This window comes from Ixodes scapularis, unplaced genomic scaffold (genome assembly GCF_016920785.2).
Source record: "Ixodes scapularis isolate PalLabHiFi unplaced genomic scaffold, ASM1692078v2 PGA_scaffold1__304_contigs__length_218370807, whole genome shotgun sequence".
Lineage (NCBI taxonomy): Eukaryota > Metazoa > Arthropoda > Arachnida > Ixodida > Ixodidae > Ixodes > Ixodes scapularis.
In genome coordinates this window covers 128,150,622-128,171,528 of record NW_024609846.1, presented here as the reverse complement: position 1 = coordinate 128,171,528, position 20,907 = coordinate 128,150,622, and the positions used below count along the sequence as shown (strand labels likewise).

The 20,907-nt window shown below is 42.3% G+C and overlaps 1 protein-coding gene across 2 annotated transcripts; it reads left to right on the top strand.

Moving 5' to 3' along the window:
- The first annotated feature begins 2,055 nt into the window (after window positions 1-2,055).
- Window positions 2,056-19,289, top strand: LOC115315792 (cuticle protein 16.5). Of its 2 annotated transcripts, none has more exons than XM_040221829.1 (3): window positions 2,056-2,095; window positions 3,936-4,334; window positions 18,817-19,289. In XM_040221829.1, the coding sequence occupies exons 1-3, from the start codon at window positions 2,087-2,089 to the stop codon at window positions 19,225-19,227; spliced, it is 819 nt and encodes a 272-aa protein (XP_040077763.1). In that variant the 5' UTR covers window positions 2,056-2,086; the 3' UTR covers window positions 19,228-19,289. The 2 variants fall into 2 exon arrangements, with proteins under 2 accessions (XP_040077763.1, XP_040077764.1); XM_040221830.1 differs by lacking the exon at window positions 18,817-19,289 and adding an exon at window positions 4,854-4,948 and having other exon boundaries at window positions 3,936-4,719.
- The last annotated feature ends 1,618 nt before the right edge of the window (window positions 19,290-20,907 follow it).

Sequence of the window (20,907 nt, the reverse complement as noted above, 5' to 3'; positions counted from 1 at the left end):
TCTCTAAAAAGCTCGTAGTTATCCCATCCTATTCCATCAATCTAGCCCGCGGCCGCGCGAGGTGGAGTGGTTAACGATGTAATAGAGAGTTTTAACTGTCCCTTTTCTCTATTTAATACAATCTCTATAGTCCATAGCTTTCACTGTTACCAAAACATACCTTCTACTTTTTCTAAAACACAAATCGCATGGCTCAAACTGGAAACCAAAAGAGTGACTTTTGTCTTGACCCGAATATACGATGTCCTGTTGCACTGAGTCAACCTCGACGAGACAAGCGGCAAGACCCCCTTTGACAACGGTGTGAGATTTGAAAGATAATTATGGTGCCATTTTCCCCGAACCATTGACTCCGTGCAAACCAAATTCTAAAAAAAAAGAAAAAAAAAAGACATAAACATTCGGAGTTTATCGGATAAATCCGAATTGACCAAAATTTAACCGGCGGGTGTTTTTCGGACTTTTTCGGATTTATCCGAAAACACGGAGCCCTAATTATAGATCGTGTTTGCGGTCTCGGAGATTTTCACGTGAGGTTTGTGTGGAAGCATCATGATATTTGAAGTATTTAATAAAAATGCAAGGTAATAAAAAATCAAAAGTGTCTTTTTTTATGCCATTTGCGCATCCAAGGAGCTAGCTCTTATAGCTATTGACTATAGTTATGTCTCGTTTATACGGTCACCTCTGTTCCACGAAAATATCGTCCATAATGTGAATTGTCAATAATAACGAGACAAAAATGCATGTATTTACCCAGTTCATCTCCGATATTTTGTTCATATAGCGGTGTATTCATATTAACGGTGTCCGTATTAGCGAGAAATTACTGCACAGGGAAAGTTATTTCTTCTAATGCATCCCGTTCTCATGTACCCGAGAAGCGTGGAACAATTATTGTCATTTCTCCCGACCAAACGTCATTATAAATCAATTATCTGTGCAATGAGCACACAAAAAAACTAATGCCGCCAAAATTAATTTTTTTAACACAGATCGATTTCAGGTGCCTAGAAAAAACTCTCTAATGCCCTAATATTTTCTAATTTAGTCTGATGAATCTGTATAACCAAACTGCGAAGAGCTGTTTAGTATTATTTTCTTGACAGCAGCGTTAAGCGCAGGGGAAGCATAAATTGTTAAAAATTAATATATTTATATTTTCACGAAAAAACAACACAAACCCATTGAAAAGCGCCTAATGTACGCCAGGAGCGCTTTCCTTTTACAGACACCTTATGGCAGGAAATAGGACTGCAACAGAAGATTGTGCAAATACAACCATCTAGCGGGTGCTGTGACAGTATAATTAAATCTAGTGTTGTAGCAATCGAGGTTTTGGTTCAACTTTTAGCAAACAGAACGCAAGGGCGCAAGTGAGCTCGTGTTTACTAAATATTTTGAAGCAACCCGAGACTAAGGGATACGAAAGTTGGGGGAGGGGTGGGGGGGGGGGGGGGGGGACACAAAAAAAAGAAAAAAAAAGAAGGCGAACGTCTGAAACACAGCTGTGTTTGACACGTTCTCGTTCTTCTCTCGTGGTGTCAACTTTCGTACTCCTCAGTCTGGGGTTGCTTCAAAATATGGTTCAGTTCATTTAATTTTAGGCGAAGGTTCACCGAATTTAGAATTTCTCAATTACTACTTTTTTTATATATACAATGGCATCTAGCGCTATAGAACCTGACTTGACGGAACTTCCCTTGAATACACGAATCTCGATAGCGTGTGATTTGCATTTTCGATGGAAACGAAAAGCACGTCACACGGTAAAATTGAATTTTCCCCATACTAGTATTAAAAAAAGTGATACCAAGAATCAACGATGTCTTGTAAAACCAGTTCAATGCAGTGAGTGTTACGATTTTTTTGTGTTAACTGCCAGTTTTAGGCAGGCAATAATTATCAGCGCGTACTCTTCCAAGGCTGCGAAACCTCATTGTTAACCGCAGTGGGAAAAGTCGCTCGCTATTTTATTTTTATTGCGCTTTACTTTATTTTATCAGCCAGAGCCGTTCAGTATAAAAGGGCTTTCAGGACAGACCCTCTTCAGCAGTCAAACCTTCGTGGACTCTCATCATTCACCATGACCGGAGTAAGTGCCTTTCTCGTGCTCTCGGGTGGTAAAATTTGCGGCTTATAATTGAAGATTAAGGTCCCCCAAGAAACAGGGCGTTATGAACTTCTATTCTGACATGAAACTATCCTAGGGATGGAAGTATTATATTGAAGGCCTTACTCACCGTTCAATGTATATTTATCCTAGGAATCTACATATCTGTAGAAACGTAAAAAAAATACTTGAGGAGATACGAATGATTGACGCGTTTCTTTTGTTTACTTGCAACGAACCTATGACAAATTACTCGTTGAGTACATTGGTTTGTGTGTAGAACCTTCTGCACGTTTGGTTTGAGATGACATGTTGTGTGGCGGTGAAATTTAGGAGGAACAGGCTGCATAGGGAGACGCCGCTCAGCCGGCGTCTCCCTGTTCAGATACCACAATAGCTGCAACCAAACTGCAAGCTGACGATAACTTTTGAGCGCTGTGTACGCGAAAGCAGATACCGTGTCTTAGTGTTCCGGTATTGAATGTCTCATGTTTTATGGGAAAATCTGAGAGAGAATTAGGTTTACCACTTAATCAACTTGATCTTTAGACCCGATGAGGAGGATCACCAAATCGCTGTGCAGCCGTAATGAACTAACATTTAAAAAAAAAATACGTGGAGCTTAATTGAACACTGGATTATAATCGCATATATTTTACATAATAAGATCGCAATAACATTCTGCGGAATACATTTTCAAATAAACAACATGTATAGGCTTAAGTCGAGCTATTTCGTAAAGATTAGTGATGACATCACTGACAACGTGCATATTTCATTTTTAAAGCTTACTTTTTTTTTAATTTGTCTGGTGGAAATTCTTACATAGTCCGGGTCCCGGTTGGAGCAGCTGTGCAAGTTCCACACGGTTCCAGCCTCCCAACCCCATAAGAAGTGCACTTTTATGTCATTGGGCCGTAGGTAGTGTAATGGAATTCGCTATAATGAGATTAGATTGCAGTTAGCCGCGCATATCTCACAGAACAACTTTATCTTCAGCTGAGGCTTCAACGAGAATGATCAGATTTTGTGTCGACGTTACCAACACGCGGCGCTTAGTCGCGCAAGTACGGCTCTTCGACTATTTCAAGCAGTTAGGTTGTACCGCGTTGAAGCCACAAAGTGCGAAAGCTCATGACCAAGATGGATTATGCCCATTCTGAGACCAAAAAGCGCCATCAGGGCGACATATATTCCAAAACGTGCTCTTTTTTTTCTCACGCTGCATTTCGAGCCCTTGTTAGCTAAAGAAATTTAGAACCGAAATAAAGCGATAAGTGTATAATGCAACTCTTGCATCTTCATTTATAACTTACGAATCGCATTGATTACATTTCACAGATTTCTGAGGTTGCGTTATGTGTTTGTCTGCTTTTGTTTAGTTCAATATTCCGTTAGACTTACAAAATCGAGATGTCAAAGCAAAAACCTCACACGAATGGAAATGAAAGCAGATAAGACTTGTTTAGCGGAATCGAAGTTTTATTGAAGAACCTGGAGCGTGTTAGAGAGGTGCTAAAAATATGAAAAACCTGGAAATCGAATACTTTCCCCAATACAAAGTACACCGGACTTGTTTTAGCAGCTGAAGATAATCTTGTGTTCTGCTACTTCTACAGTAACGATCACTTCTTAGTTACAAGAAACATAACGCGGTTATTTCTATCGAACTTACGTTGCTTATTTTTTTTATTTATGCATTTATTAATTACCTATACACAGAACAGCAGAACTTACACTGCCTTTCACTTTTATAATAATGTACACTTTGGTGCTAATTAGTTTAAATAATGTAGGATAATATTTGGTTTACTCCTTACAGCTTCGTGCCTGCCTTCTTTTGGCCCTGACCAGTAGCGCTTTTGCTGGTCTCCTCCATGGCGACCTTAGTCATGGCGTCGGCCACTATGGCATCGGCCTCTCAGGCGTCGGCCACTCCGGGCTGGGTTACGGTTCTCTCGGCTACGGTCACGGCCTCGGCTACGGTCACGGCCTCGGCTACGGCCACGCCGTCGGTTTTGGCAACGGTTTTGGCTACTCTGGTCTGACCGGTTACACTGTTGCTGCTCCTGCCGTGAGCCGTGTCGTTTCCACCTACCACGCCGCCCCAGCCGTCGCCACCTACCACGCCGCCCCAGCCGTCGCCACCTATCACGCCGCTCCAGCTGTCGCCACCTATCACGCCGCTCCAGCTGTCGCCACCTACCACGCTGCCCCAGCTGTCACCAGGGTCACCACCTACCAGGCTGCTCCTGTTGCCACTGTCCACGCTGCTCCAGCTGTGGCCAGCTACCAGACCTACCATGCCCCAGCTGTCGCCACCGTCGCCCACGCTCCAGCTGTGGCCCGCTACGAGACATACCATGCTCCAGCTGTCGCCACCGTCGCCCATGCCCCAGCTGTGGCCACCTACCAGACCTACCACGCTGCCCCAGCCGTCGCCTCTTTCGCCCATGCTGCTCCAGTCTATGGATACGGCGTTGGATCCCTCGGCTATGGTGTTGGCCACTATGGCTATGGTCACGGCCTGGGAAGCTACGGCCTGAACTACGGCTATGGGCTCGGCACCTATGGCGACTACGCCACCCTTCTCCGAAAGAAGAAGTGTAAGTACAGTATCGGTGACAATTTATTGTTAAATGTTACTAACAAAAAAGCAATCATATTCGTGCTACATTCATTACTTGGCCAATATATTGTCATTTCCTTTATTGGGGTTGTCTTTTTTTTCTCCTTTCAGAAATCTTGCACGGAAGCCAAATGTTACCCGAGGTTGCTGTGATGCTCATTCTGTCTGACCACCAAGAAGTACAATAAATATTTTGATATAAATCACGTGCAGTGTACTTTTCGCGATAATTTTGGTTGATGATAGCCTACCCTACACTGGCTTTTCAAAAAGCTGACCACTGCTTGCCTGACGTATGTTGCTCCTGTTATGAACTAGTACGTTAACATGCATTTGCAACGTCCGGCAGCTGCCAAAGGCACAGTTAAAATATTTTCCCTAGAAATGATCAAAAGTGGGCCTAAACTTTATTATGTAACACTTCAACGCTCAAGAGAAGTCAGATATAAGGGAATTAACTTTTCTAACGAAAGCACCCAAACTGTAACCTACTGCGTTTGGCGTATGTACAAATAATGCCGGTAGTTAGTTACTTCTGGTAATTAATGTTTTTATGTGAAAATGAATATCGGAGCTTATCGTGCACGGCGGCCTTCCCCACATTCGGTGAACAATCTGCAGGAACGAACAAGCGGACAAGTTATCCGATGAAGACATGAAAGAGGTTATGCGTGTTTTTGAAAGACTGTGTTTAAATATTACGAGCTTTGAGATTCTGAAGTGAAATCAAACTATACACTTGATCATAATGTTTTAATATCGCATTTCTGTAAGCATCTCAGGGTGGCGCACAAGGCTTCTTAAGGTTCGTGCATTTTCACGTTCCTGTCAGAAGCACGCATGTCTCAAGAGTGATATTTGGGATAGCGCCCGTTGCCGGGGGAGCACTGTCGGCCACCAGCTCAGAATGGAAAAGGGCATGTATGTCTAACAGCTTCAGTTTTCGTTGTGAGTCTCACTGCACCAGAAATGGTTACGGAGTGTAAGAGGTAATCTTACGAGTAATTCAATGTAACCTATTATTTGCACATATTTTCTACTACACGGTATCGTTAGAGTCCTGGAGTAAGTAAGTTTAGGTGACTTTCAGATTCACTTAGATTGATTGAGAAATATTTATTCTCTTTATGCACGATTAGTATAACCAAATACCTCGTTTTTTCGGTAAAACTATGATGCTCGTAGCGCGTTTTCGACTGGCGTGATTGTCTCGTCCTTAGAAGCGTTCTCTCGATTTCCGCCTGAGGAGGTCATAAAAGTGTAATGCTCTTGACCGTCGCAATTCCGAAGGTGTCCGAGGTGTAGAGCGGGATGTGACAGACGCCTGTTCTGCTGCAAGTAACCCTGCAACGAGACAGTTGATGGAAATAAAGGCAAATACGAGCTGGGACGCCGCGGCGACAGCGTCCCTAGCGTCCTTTCACATTTTTTCTTATAAATTTTACAATCAAACGCTAGGGTCTGCGACATCTCGCAATGTGAACGCCGGCTCCGGTGACGTCATTTGTTGCACCTTCAGGGTTCACTGTCGATGCATGCGCGGAATAGGACGGCAAACACAGCAGTCGAAGACGCGTTTTAGGAACGATAGTATAGCCTACCTTAGCACTCACACACGCCGATTAAATTAACAATTTTCCACAGAAGTTTAGAGACCACAATGTATTTTTTTTCATCTATAACTATTCACTTCTTACCTATGACATTGGTAATACCGTTTTCCTGGGGTAGGGATATTGATAAAGTAATACAAAACGCCACATGTTTTTTTTTAATTATTTTGAAGGATGGAATGGCAACTGGGTATGCGCAAGGGTGAGTCCGCGTTCTCCTATAGTGAACAGGGAGTTTTCGTAATCGTTTTCGCCGTCCCGCAAGGCCCTCCGCAATCCGATACGATAGCGGGAACTCCACAGTTAAGGCTATCGGCGCGCAGGCGCAGTGGGAACTTCTTCGTTGCGGAACGCTTAGCGGAGGGGGCAACGCGGTCTACGAAAACCCCCTAATAAAAGTGCCACTATATGCTGCGTCTCAGTCACCGTGTTTAACGAAGCATCATAACTAGCACAAGATACGTCCGCAAGACACGTAAAATTACGTGTATACGTTGCTTATACTGGTCTGACACGCCGTCTAGCAATTATATGGCCATTTTTACCATTGTTTAAGGAGGAGCATCCGCTAGAAGGAAACGGAGTAGCAAGTATGGTATAGCTTTGAGACAAGTTTATTTATATTCTCTGTGAGTAGGTTGTCAGTGAGGCAGTTATCTTTCACGCAGGTAAAATGAGGGCAAGCCCGGAATAAGAAAGTACTTTAAGTCAAGATTGAGTGCAAGTCAAAATGACTTAAAATATACTAATTATTTTCTCGGTCCCGAAAAGTATTAGGACATGCAGAGATAACATTCGCTTATATCGACTGCTTGCTTTTGTTTTCTTCCGCCTGATGCGAAAATCGGAACAACATATTGCTTTTTTTGGAGCGACGACAAGCCCGTAGCGTGGCCCACTTTTGGCCGATTTATCGAGCCAGAAGTTTGTCGGCAATTTTTTCATTAATACATTACTCCGTAGGCTAGTTGGCTAATTGTACACCACTAATAAATATTATTGAAAACACACCAGTGCGTCGTCAACAGGCAAATGATCAGGAGGTTCACTGAGTTTGGCAAATCTTTCGAATGTATTCAACGCTGACGCCTAAGCGAATTTGAGCATGCTATGTTGGTCCGCGACCCAGTTCTCTGCTTTTATTTTGCCTGGTGTGTATTTTAATGCAGTCTGGTGATGTGGAACTTAATCCTGGACCAGTAAGTGCCGAGTCTGCTAAACTGGATGCTATCATGCAGTCTCTTGATCTTCTGACAAAATCAACTCATGAGTACCAAACTGATAACACTTTGAGATTAAACCGGATTGAGGCAGGTGTTTCGCAGATTCGGCAGAGAGTAGATTCGCTTGAGGGTAGGGTCACTGAACTCTCCAAGGCTACCGAAGGTATTCCCTCACTGAAATCGGACCTTGAATTTGTGAAAGCTGAACTTGGGCCTGTTGCGGAACAACAAAAACTTGTTGAAGAATTATCAGCAACCACAGACGACCTTAACAACCGGCTACGACGAAACAATATTATCATCAAAGGGATCGCGGAAGAATCCACTGAAATCCCTGAACAGCTAGAGACAACCGTCAGAACGTTCCTCTCAGATAATCTAAACGTGACGCCTGGCGTTTTTGAACGTATTCACCGCTTAGGGCAGAAGCGTCAGGATTTCCATCGACCTATCATCATAAAGCTCTTGGACTTCCGGGACAAGATGGCTGTATTCAGAAACGCTCCCAAGCTAAAAAAACCTTAACATTAAGGTATGGATAGAAAACGACTATTCTCCGAAGATACGCCTCGCACGTGGCAAGCTTTGGGAATACGGCTCTACGTTTCGAGCGGACAGGATGAGAACCAGACTTGTGCACGACAAATTGTACGTAGGCGATAAGGTGTTTGTTTACGACGTTCAGAGCGAAAGTGTGATTGAAAAACACTGTGTCAGCGGCACGCGCCCTTGACTACCTCCCGCAAGGTCACCTGATCATGCCTCCCATGCACACCAACTTTCATTTTTGTTCACAAACTTTCGCAGCATTTTTAATAAACAAGATATTTTACTTGATCATGTGCGCATGTGCAATTCTCAGATTATTTTAGGCACAGAGACATGGCTGAATAGTAACGTTCCAAGTGAACTGCTTCTTGATTCAGATTTTTCTATATACCGTAAAGATCGTACTCATCGCAGAGGAGGGGGCGTTTTGATTGCTATTAAAGGTTTAGAGTCTGCTGCTGTGACAGTCACTACTAATCTTGAACTTCTATGGGTTGAAATTAAAATATCGTTTCAAAAATTTGTGCTGGGAGTGTGTTATTGCCCCCCCAACTCTGGAAGAGATTTTGTTGATGAACTTGGCACCAGCTTGGAAAAAGTGTTTTTGACTTATCCTGACAACATTATTATCCTAGCAGGAGATTTCAACTTTCCCGGCATTAACTGGGCGGACAGTTCTGTCGTTCCTTCATGTAGTAACCCCTTAGGGTGTTTAGAATTTATGCACCTGCTTTCTGCATTTGGACTTCATCAACTAATTGCTCAGTTAACACGTGGCGATTCAACATTAGACTTGTTTTTTATTACTCATCCTGAACATATCTCTTCCATACATTTCCTATCGCCGATTAGTGATCATGCCCTCATAGCCATCAGTCTTTCACAAAAGGTACCAGACAAAGAGAAGACCTCGAAAATCATTTGGGACTACCCTAAGGCAAATATAGAGGATCTGAATTCCGCTCTCCTCCGGGCATTCGTAGACTTCGAAAACTCCTTCAATGACCGTTCAGTCGAGGTCAATTGGACTTTTTTCAAGGACACACTGCTTAGCTCCGCGAACCAGTTAATTCATAAAAAGATACTTACCTCAGACTCATCTCCCCCCTGGTTCTCAGTGAAAATAAAGCGCATTTTAAATAAGAAAAAGCGTTTATACCGCAAGGCTGTAAAGTTAAACACTGATGAAATTTGGCTTCATTTTCACGCGTTTTCCAAAGAGTGCAAACGCGTAATCCAGTCAGCGAAACATGTTTTTTAATGTTGACCTAAAAAAGGTACTAACTGAAAATCCCAAAAAGTTTTGGTCTATAATTAATCCTACACCCAGGGGCGCCAAACTTCCTACCGTAGATCCACAAGATAGCCCATTATCATCCGCGGTAATTGCCTCCAATTTTAACGCGTATTATGGTGAGATATTTACACGCGAAACTTTTCCAGAACCTTGCCTATCTAGCATCGAAAGCCCAACGGTCATGCAGGATATTTACCTCTCCATAGACGGAATTTCGAATGTTATTGATCGACTCCCTGTGAACTCCTCACCTGGCTGTGACGGAATTAACTCCAGACTCTTAAAAATAACGAAATATACTTCCGCCAAATTTCTGCTCCTTATTTTCGAGCAATCCCTAGCTTTCTCCCAATTGCCGTCCGATTGGCTAAATGCTAACGTAGTTCCCATCTTCAAATCAGGTAATCCGAATGAGTTAAAAAATTACAGGCCCATCTCACTGACCAGTGTGTCATGCAAAATTTTAGAGCACATCGACTTTAGCAGCATAATGTAACATCTCGATAGTAACGATTTGTTGTTCTCTAATCAGCATGGCTTCCGCAAAAAACTGTCTTGTGTTACCCAATTATTCGAACTTACCCACGATCTTCATACCAACATGCACTCTTTAAAACAAACTGATGCAATATTTATAGACTTCTCAAAAGCTTTTGATCGTGTTCCCCATAACAGATTAATACTTAAGCTCCTCCATCTAAACGTCAGTAGTAACCTTGTCTCGTGGATTCGGGCCTTCCTGTCTCATCGCACCCAATCTGTGATTGTCAATAATGTCACCTCCTCTCCACTGAATGTCATCTCCGGCGTCCCTCAGGGTTCAGTTCTTGGCCCACTTCTTTTCCTAATTTATATAAACGACATTGCTTCTTCCCTCTCTTCCACCGTGAGATTGTATGCTGACGACCTTGTGCTCTATCGCTAATTTTTTTCCATCAATGATTGCATAATTCTACAAGACGATCTAGAAAAATTAACTACCTGGTGTGAATCTTGGCTCATGACGAATAATCTGGATAAATCTAAAATTATGTCGTTCTCCAGATCAAAAAATAAACTCACTTACACCTACTCTATTTCATCTTGTGAACTAGAACGTGTGGCCACATTCAAATATCTAGGAGTGTTCCTTTCTGCAGACTTGTCATGGAAGTGCCACGTTGACTATATCTGCTCTAAAGCAAATAGAACATTAGGATTTTTAAGACGACATCTTTATCTCGCAGACCCGTATGTCAAACGTTTTGCATACACTACGTTAGTTCGGACGAAACTGGAATACGCGTCCATCATATGGAATCCTCATCAATTGTATCTCATTAACCAACTCGAAGCTGTCCAAAATCGCGCCACTCGTTTTATTACTCGCAATTATTCTCAAAAAAGCATTTCCTGTCTAAAACAGTCCATATCTCTCCATACACTCGAAACTCGTAGAAAAAACGAACGGCTCTCTTTTATGCACAGACTATACTACCCATGGTCACCAAAAACATTTATTTTCCCGGCTCATCATATTTCATCTCGCCTAGATCATCCATGTAAAGTCGAACCCATTTTCTCTAGAACTAACGCCTACAAATACTCACCTCTCTCTCTATGCATATCTGAATGGAATAGCATGCCCTCAAGCCTGGTGACGATATGTGACCATAACCATTTTACGCAGGAGCTTGTTAAGTTGTTTGAGTAATCTCTGTGTAATGATGCTTTCTCATTGTTCTCATTCAATGTTTTCCCCAATTTTTGTGAATTTGATGTACCCCCCTTATGTAATGCCTCACGTAGAGGCCCTTAAGGTAATAAAATGAAATGAAATGAAAGCTAAAAAAAATGTCTAAAGATTTGTTAAATATATGTTGTCTTCTAAGAATGCATAAACGTGACTAACTATATAAAAAAAAAAAACTTTCTCCTCCAGCCATAACTTCACTACCAGTTTACCACCGAAACCTAGACAAAAATGATGTTATTTTTAATTTTAGTAGGAGTTATTTTACCCTTTTCACAATTTTCAGTCCTATGCTGCCGTATATTACACGAACCTAGGCACAGTAATTGCTAATTGTAGACTTGCTTTACAAATCAAGTGGGGAGTTGGCCTATTTCAGAAGCATGTGCCGTATTACACTTGAAATATATTACTGTTGAAAGAGAAGATTGCTAATGTATATTTAAGCATAATCTCGAATGGGCCACCAACTATTTAACCAGCTTCAGGCAAGTAGCGTTTCGTCCCCAAGGACTGGCTATGTGCCAGAGCTGTTGCTTTCTTGGAATGTGGCTGACATATAGAATGCAACGACATTTCACTAAATTTTGTTGACATGTCCGTGCGCTAAGTATTTTGAACTCGCTGTTTTCAAAAGTGTTTATGTTTCCTTTTTAAAACTATCATAAAAGCTAGCATGCATTTTCACATAGTTTGCGGCCCTGACACGATTACTGGAAACATTCGACGATTGTACTTGTTCTACAAACAAAAGAGTTCAAGTTGATGCGGCTTGTTTAGACTTATATGAGAATTTGGGGCGTCTACCTCAAAATGAACCTGCATAAAAATAATTACACATAGCGAAACTAACGATGCAATTTCTTTTCTTCAAGCACAACTGAGAAACGGGGACACGCATTTTGTGGTTTTCAATTAATCGGTATCAACATGCGGGGTACCACAAGAATGCGTTTTTGGCCCAGGCTGGCTCTTATGTTGCATTCGAGATATCATTATTTAAGTAAACCAAGACATTGTATTAAGTATGTTTTCGGACAGAGTTTGCGCCTATTCAAGTGCTCAGCACTGGGAAGCCAGGAAAACCGGAAGATCAAGAGATACTTCAAATTATGTCCATTAATTTGTATGCTTATGAGCAACCCTAGTGAAAAAGCCATTTGTGTGAGAAATTTCTTGTGTCCAATTAACACATATCAACCGTACAAGATATATAAGAACATATAAGAATCATATCAGAACCATATAAGAGCTATACAAGAACTATATAAGATATATAGGAACCATATAAAAATCTTGTAAGAAACATCTCGCAAGCTTCTTATATGGTTCTTATCTGTCCTTATATATCTTATTTAGTTCTTATACAGCTCTTACACGGTTATTATATGGTTCTTATATGTTCTTATATATCTTGTATGATTTATATGTGTTTATAGGACACAAACATTTCTTATACAAATGAGATTTTTCAATAGGGAATCCTTCAATACTTAACCAATAAAGGCTTCGAACACGCTTTTTAGTAATGTTTTTGTTTAAATTGACACGTGCGAATGATTTGAAAGTTCTCCGATAAAACTATATTAAAGCTTTTGACTACGTGGGTGTTATACGGAAATATTTTGTATCTAATGTCCTAAACGTGTTTAGTCTTTCTGCAGCAAGATTTCAAACAGCGCTGTCGTGCTTATTTTTTGCAGGTAAAAAATGCATTATAACTTGCGTTCGACTCTCATAGCGCACGACGATAGGGTGGGTAATATTTTTAATAATTTGTAACATAAAAATAATATAAATGTTTAACTTAATGATTATAGAGTAACTGAATTAAAAGTACTCAAAAACGTACCTTTGTAATCTATTAAAAAATATTTCTACATAGTACGAATAAAAGTAGCAATCGTGCAAAAAACTGAAAATAAATGTTTAACGTGGTGAACGTCTACCAGAAACTCAGAACAGAACGTGCCGTACATCTTGAAATGTCGACGAGGGGTCGATCGCCCCATGCCTACCAACCGTGGCTATCGTTTCCTTCTCTTTTTTTTTCTTTTTGCCACTTGGCAGTCGATAGGTCTTTAAGCGCCATCCACTGTCTTTTGAGGTGTGCCTAGAAAGTTGTGAAGTGATTCGAGAGGTGCCGGTCATAAAAAAGAACGAGCCTAACGGAACACTGGCGCACAGCCAGAGGAGCCAGGCTTGAGCTACACGCGGTCTTGCGGAACTCTGAAGCATTTTTGAAAAAATCTGAGTTAGAAGCGGATTTCTACAGCTAACTGTGCAGAATTTAACGCAAACCGCGTATATTCTAACAAATGCGTGCAGCGATTGCTGCAAAACACGCGGCGATTCCATCTGATCTTAAAAACACGCAGCACATTATATAGGGTCCGATTGAGAAAAGTAAATCCTACTTTTAGGCCTGCGTAAAGACACTACGCATCGCAGAACGTTCAAACTCCGCCAGAATGTAACCCTAGCGGTCAAAGCAAGGTGCTAAAGTTTCAGCCCAATCCAATAACTTAATCAAAAGTTATGAGTGATTTTCTGAAAATTTCAGTGGGAAAATGGCGGCCGACGGAGTTTTCAAACACATTGGGCTCTATGGCACCAGAAACCGAAAACGGGCAAAAATGGGCTCCATTTTCCCATTGAAATTTTCAGAAAATCACTTATAACTTTTGATTAAGTTATCGGATCGGCCTGAAACTTAGGCATCTTGCTTGGACCGCTAAGGTTACTTTCTGGCGGAGTTTGAGCGTTCTGTGATGCGTAGTTTTTTTACGCGGGCCGAAAAGTAGGGTTTTCTTTTCTCGATCGGACCCTGTATTTTGTAAATAAACCTTGAGTTAATGTAGTCTATACTTGTTTGACAAAGTTGAAAAAATAGAAACGCACTTCTCTTTCATTAGGGTCGGCATTCCTGACTGCCATGAGTGATCACCATATAGTATAAAGTTTCAAAAGAATTTAAAAAAAACTTATTATAAAGCATAGAATCATCGTTACTTATATTTAACATACTTATGCTTGTTGGGCACACGGTTGCTTATTTAACGTGTGCTAGAGACCAGAGATCGGACGGTGGTTTTAACACTCCGCCTTTAAACAGCATGCGTTGAGGACAGCTGTGAATATGAGTCTCACGTAGTGCTCGCTACATGGCCGCAGTTGTGGTGTCATCGCGCACGCCACCCGAGTCTCACGCCGCGCCCGTTACAGGGCTTCTGTGTGCATAATATGAAGAAGTGTGTCACTCTCTGATGACACATTTGGATGATTCCAGCACGTAAAGTGCAAGATGCATAAGTGTACATAATAATATTAGTTTCTGATAATACATCGCAGCTATCGCTGTAACTGCACAGGACTGCTATATTTTTCTCTTGTTATGCAGACGTCACATAATGTTCCTGGCACATAAGCGGCATTTTCGATCTCAGGGATTGTGATGAAAGCTAGGAGCTTTGTATTGGCAACATGCGGTACGTAATCAATTTGATATTTATACCGACTTAAAAAAACAAAAGTATAACAAGTCTTTTCTTGATGTCGGCGCGCCCAAAAAGCCCTTTTATTTAAGATTTATTCACTCTTCTGAAACATATTTTTTCTAGTATGACGAACTCCAAAGTTAAGAAGCTCTGAAGAATGGTTGCCGTTGCTCCGAAAAAATAATAAATCGAATAGAATTTTCTACGAAACGAGCACCGAAATAAACTTTTGTTTTCGAAAATAATTCGCTTTAACACAGTCAGATTTATTTCAGATTCCTAGAACAGACTGTTGTAATGAGTAACGGTTTCTAAAATAGTTGGCTGCTTAATTGTTCAACAATACTGCAGAAAGGTGTCTGCCATTGTTATTTTCTGCGGCTTTCATCGCCGAGGATGTAAGAAGTTATGAAAAAAACTATACCTTGAACGTTCCAGAAAACATGCAAAATTAATTGAAAAGCGCCTAAGAGCACTTTCGTTGCACAGACACCTTACTATAGGCGGTAGGAGGACTAGTCTAGATATTTCCGCAAATGAAAGCAGCTAGTATATGAGTGTGCTTTGAAATGGCAATGAAATCCACTGTCTAGCAATGGAGGTGTGGTGTTGCTCAAAGACAGAAATGTTACCTCTGTTTATTTAAAGGAAGGTAATCCTCTTAGCACACTCCTCTACTAAACTGCTAAGGGAGCCGTGCTCAGTCATGTTAAAGATTCGACAGGGATGTAGAAAAGGAGGAAGGGCTGAAAAGCGAAAAGCTCAAAGTTAATGTCGGCCTTTAAGTTTACATTGTTTTTTTTTTTGGAAACGCACACAAAACATAGAAATTCTCCTGTAGAATTTCTTTTTCTGAAACACTCGCACCACTAGCCATAAAACCTAATTCGACAAAAACGCCTTTAATGCACGAATTTCTATTAGCCCCGTGCGCGACCGAAAGCGTCGCTGTGGTCGGCCTTCCACGATTGGCCGAACGCTGACTATGACGTCGGAAAGGGGATTTATCATCGACGGAAATAAAGGGAATGAAAGAACTTTAATTTTGACGGTGTTGGCAGTGTTCCTTCGAGAGCGCAAGGATTTCAAGCTTCCACCATGCTATTTACAAACACCATCGAAGTTGTTGTTTGCAAGGTAATGACGTCACAAAGGGGAACCATAGGAGGGCGCCACCAAAACATCTCGCCGCTAATAGACAGGGATCTGCATTTTCGATGGGAAGAAAAAAGCACATTCAAGGTAATACTTAATTTTCCTCATACTAAGAATAAGAAGCGACTTCGGGAATCAACGATTTCTTGTAAAACCAGTTTATTGTAGTGAACGTTACGTTATCTTTTCACTACTAGTTTTAGACACGCATGAACTGGCCGGGAGTTCACTTCCAAGCCCGGTCTAGCCTCATTGTTATCCAAGGTGCGAAAATTCGTTCGTCATTTTTATTTGTTTATTAAACTTTACTGCAGGCTGAGGCAAGTGATCTCGACCAGCTAGGGCGATATTATATAAAAGGAACTTCTGCACTCATTCTGTTCAGTAGTCGGACCTCTGTAGGCTCTCATCCTTCACCATGACCGGAGTAAGTGCATTGTTCCTTCTATCAAGCGGCAAAAGTCTGCGGCTTAAGATTTGCGATGGAATTACATTAAGAACTAGGAGATATCACCTTCTATCTTGACATTCAACTAGCATATGCATGAAAGTAGCATATTGAATGCTTTTCCCTTCTTACCATTGGTGCATGTCATAGGAATTTATATATGTTCAGAAAGTATAACATGGTTCATAGAACAAAGAAGAGATACGCGTCCCGTTTTTTTTTTTTTTTGTTTACAGCAGACGATGTCAAAACTATGGTTGAATTCCTCAGTGTGTGCATAGTAATTTTAACCAGCTTACTTTTCTATTTTCATATTTTTTAAGACTTTGTATTGTAGCAGGTAAGGAATGCAGACAAGTGATGATGAGTAGAAACATTGTTTGAAAAATTAGATGCAATTCATAGTTAGCTTTCATCCTAATAATCTCTAGTCAGGCTTATTTGTGGAGAGCGTCTCGTCTTTGGAGTCACGCTAATGTTCGTATAATGCAACGTTCATGCAGTTGCACTCCATTACAATTTATTTTCTTCAAGCGCCTATGTAGATGTTGATGAATATATTAAAATATTGCCATTGTGTCTCTTTTTTGTGTGTGTATCTTATACCACTCATTTTAATATTCAGATCATATAGGGAGGCACCGCTCGGTGCATATACCAAAATAGCTTAAACGAAAGCGCAATCCGATGTCGATTTCTGAGCGTCCTCTATGTGAAAGTATAAATAAAAATTTAATTCTTTGCCTTCTGGTATCTGATATTTTCTGGCAAAATCAGAACCAGCATTTTTTTTCTGCTAATTGAGCTTGAGCTTCAGATTTCATGAGAAGGTTTACGAAGCCACTGTAAGCCAAAGATTGGAACATAACCCAAAAAGAAAAGGTTTTGTCAGATAACATGCTGCGATGTGGCGTATAAGATAGTGATTGCATATCCCAGAAGACTTTTACGCTACGATCCTTTCTTTGAAGCTATTAGTCTAAATTTAACTTTTAATTTATTAGGGCTAAGCTGCAAATTTGCAGCACCACGTGGTTTTAACACCTCAATCTGATCGAATCACCACGCATCAATTCGCGGTAGGCTAGGCAGCGTAGTGGAGTTTGCCCTAAAGACATCGAACTGCAGTTAGCTGCTGATTGGTAACAAACTAATTTCTGTGCTAAGTTGAGAGTACAGCGGGCTGTGACGTACCAACACGTCGGGATGACGGGGAATGAACCGGAAGCACTTAGAGCACAACCCCTGAGCATTTCCCAACAGGTGTCATCACAAGTGGATGTCCGCAGCGCTGCCAAACTCGCGTCAACGTCGCCGCCATCGCGTAATGCAGCGTGTCAGAAAGATGACACCGCAAAGCGTCAGGCGCGGGAAAGGCGGAAGAATCACGCACATACGGCTCTTTGAGATTCTCAAGTGGCTATAGGTTGTAAACGGGTTGGCACCGCCAAGTGACAGATCTAAAAATCAGTACAGCCTGGTCCGTTTTGAGGCTGGTGACGTAATGAGGTCGACAGATATTTTACAAGAGCAATGGCGTTCCTCGGTAGGTGTGTTTTTAAGCGGTTGCCAGCATGGGGCCTTCAAAACGCAAAAATATATTAATGTCTTTAAGGTTGAATCGCGTTATTATTGCTTACCAATATTATTGATTTTAATTCTAATAGTTATGTGTTTTCTACACATATTTCATTTTACAATTTAGTATTGAAGTAAATATTTATGTATTTATATTTCTGAGAAGGCATCCTAAAAGCTCACAAAAAGTGTATAGGGCAATAACGCGCTTATCGAAGAAAACCTGATACCACTTTGAGAGATACCAAGATTAGCGTACCTGAGAATCGATGACTTCCCCGGTTAAAAAGAAACCTGGCGTGTTCTAAAAACCTCTCCTTTGACAAGCCCAATGACTTAATAATTTTTAGATACACAAAAAATTTATTCCCCTGACTAATCCTCTTAAGATTTGATCTTTACATTTCCTGATTTCTTAACCGCAGAAGGGCGTTACTCGTATGGGCTTCCATTTCTATAAAAGAAATACGGCTTTAGGTGTTGTAATGTGGTATCATGTTTGGTTAATATCTTACAGCTTCGTGCTTGCCTTCTTCTGGCCCTGACCAGCAGCGCGTTCGCTGGTCTCCTTCACGGCGATCTTAGTCACGGTGTCGGCCTCTCTGGCGTCGGCCTTTCTGGCGACGGCTTCTCCGGTGTTGGCCTCTCCGGCCTCGGCTACTCCGGACTGGGTTACGGTTCCCTCGGCTACGGTCACGGCCTCGGCTATGGCCACGCCGTCGGCTTTGGTAACGGCTTTGGCTACTCTGGTCTGACCGGTTACACTGTTGCTGCTCCTGCCGTGAGTCGTACCGTGTCCACCTACCACGCCACCCCTGCCGTCGCCACCTACCACGCCACCCCAGCTGTCGCCACCTACCACGCTGCCCCAGTTACCACCTACGCCGCTGCTCCAGCTGTCGCCACCTACCACGCCGCCCCAGTAGCCACCTACGCCGCTGCTCCTGTCGCCACTTACGCCGCTGCCCCAGCTGTTACCAAGGTCACCAGGGTCACCACCTACCAGGCTGCTCCTGTTGCCACTGTCCACGCTGCTCCAGCTGTGGCCAGCTACCAGACCTACCATGCCCCAGCTGTCGCAACCGTCGCCCATGCCCCAGTTGTGGCTAGCTACCAGACCTACCATGCACCCGCTGTCGCCACTGTGGCTCATGCCCCAGCTGTGGCCACCTACCAGACCTACCACGCTGCCCCAGCTGTCGCCTCCTTCGCCCATGCTGCTCCAGCCTATGGATACGGCGTTGGATCCCTCGGGTACGGTGTTGGTCACTATGGATATGGTCACGGCCTGGGAAGCTACGGCCTGAACTACGGCTACGGCCTCGGCACCTATGGTGACTACGCCACCCTTCTCCGAAAGAAGAAGTGTAAGTACATTATCGGTTCAACTTAACCTCGAATGCAATGAAAAACGAGAACAATCTTCTCTGTGCTACATTCAAGGCGTTGGTATGTTAGCGGAGACTTTCGGGTGCTTTATTATGGCTGTCCATTTTTCTTTTCAGAAACTCGTCCGCTGAAGAAAATTGTTATCTGAAGTCACTGAGACGTTGAATCTGTCTGAGTCCAAGAAATGCAATAAATATGTCGAGATAAACCATAAACTGTTTTCTCTTTATATATTAGTGTTCTATCAGCTGTTCACTTTGGCTATACACAAGGGGTGAAAATGTAATCTCTGGAACGGCCCTGTGAACGCAAAGTTTGGTTATCTGTACATTAGTAGTTCGGCTTTCTAAGTACTGCCCTTTTAAAGCTTATCAATTCATGAGTGAAGGGTGCCCTTGCCGCAGACATTTTCGAGATACGTCTTCCGGAATACCTCAAAGTTAGATTGTTGTGTTCTGCTGGTTGGCGGTAATGCAAGCAATTCTTTTTGCTTTCGGGGAATTTGATTAAAGTCACAAGTTGTGTTTGGCTAACTTAGGTATAAAGGGCGGATATTTTAGCTTCGTTTATAAATTTCTTGTCCAAAACCTTTAAAATTCTTAACGAATCATGAGCAGATCACTGCTATGATGGCGAACACACTTATTAGTCCACAGCTGAGGTTTCGTGTTGCGAAAAAATTTCATAACCAGGTTGACCTTTTCATATAACCATGTTGAGTGATAGTTTACTCTTTCGTAAAACAATTAGTGCAGTATCTTGTTAAAATTAAAACAAACACACAGTCCTGGTGTTGAGCTGTGGGCATGGAATGCACTCCGCGCATTTCTTCTGTCATCGTGCGCGTCGTCCTAACCTTTCCTGAACCGCTTGAGCCACTCAGAAACACTTGACTCATTCATTGCATGTTAACCAGAAGTCATTATGAACAGAGTTAACATTTCACTGGAATTGCTACCAATTTTTGTACAAAATTTGATGCTAATGAACTACGCAAAATTCTTGTCACGGATTTTACACCAAAAGTGTAACACGGACATCCTCTTGTGCAGCTGAGCAACAAATGACGTTATCTCGTGTAGGGCTCAAATTACCACAAGTTAGAACGCCCTTGGACCTGCAAGGATACACATATTTGTCAGATCGACCGCCCCAGAGGCACGCGAAGGCTTTTCCTGCCGTTAAGCGGTGACACCGAGCTACAATATCGGCCGATTTAACAAGAAAAAGCTACATAAACTAGCTTTAAAGAAATGCTAAAACTATTGTGTTCTTAATGCGAAAGCATTAACTGTCCCATGGAGCGAGCCGACGCCACCAGCTTTGAGGCCCCGCCAAACGGCAGCTAAACTCCCCTGTTCCAGTAGAGCGAAGTGAGGCCGCGATCTCAATGCTCCCATCTTTAAAGCCGCGCCAAAAGCCGCGCCAAAAGCTGCGCAAAACGGCAGCTAAATTATCCTTTCCTAGTGGAACTAAGTGAAGCCGAAATCTAATGGATAGGCTCCCATTGGTTGGCGCGCGTCATAGTTTCAAGGAACGAGGCCCCCGTTGGCCTCCGCGCGTCAAATTCTAGGAGTGCCAGCCGATGGCACTGCGGGCCCGCGCGGCCAGCGCACCGGAAAGCGGAAGCCTCTGATGGCGTTGCCAGGCGAACGCAGCTACCGACGTTCTGAGAAATACCGTA

Coding starts and splice junctions, on each gene's coding strand:
- LOC115315792 (XM_040221829.1), top strand. Junction 4,335..18,816: donor CCTACCACGCTGCCCCAGCT/GTCACCAGGGTC, acceptor GCTGTTACCAAG/GTCACCAGGGTCACCACCTA.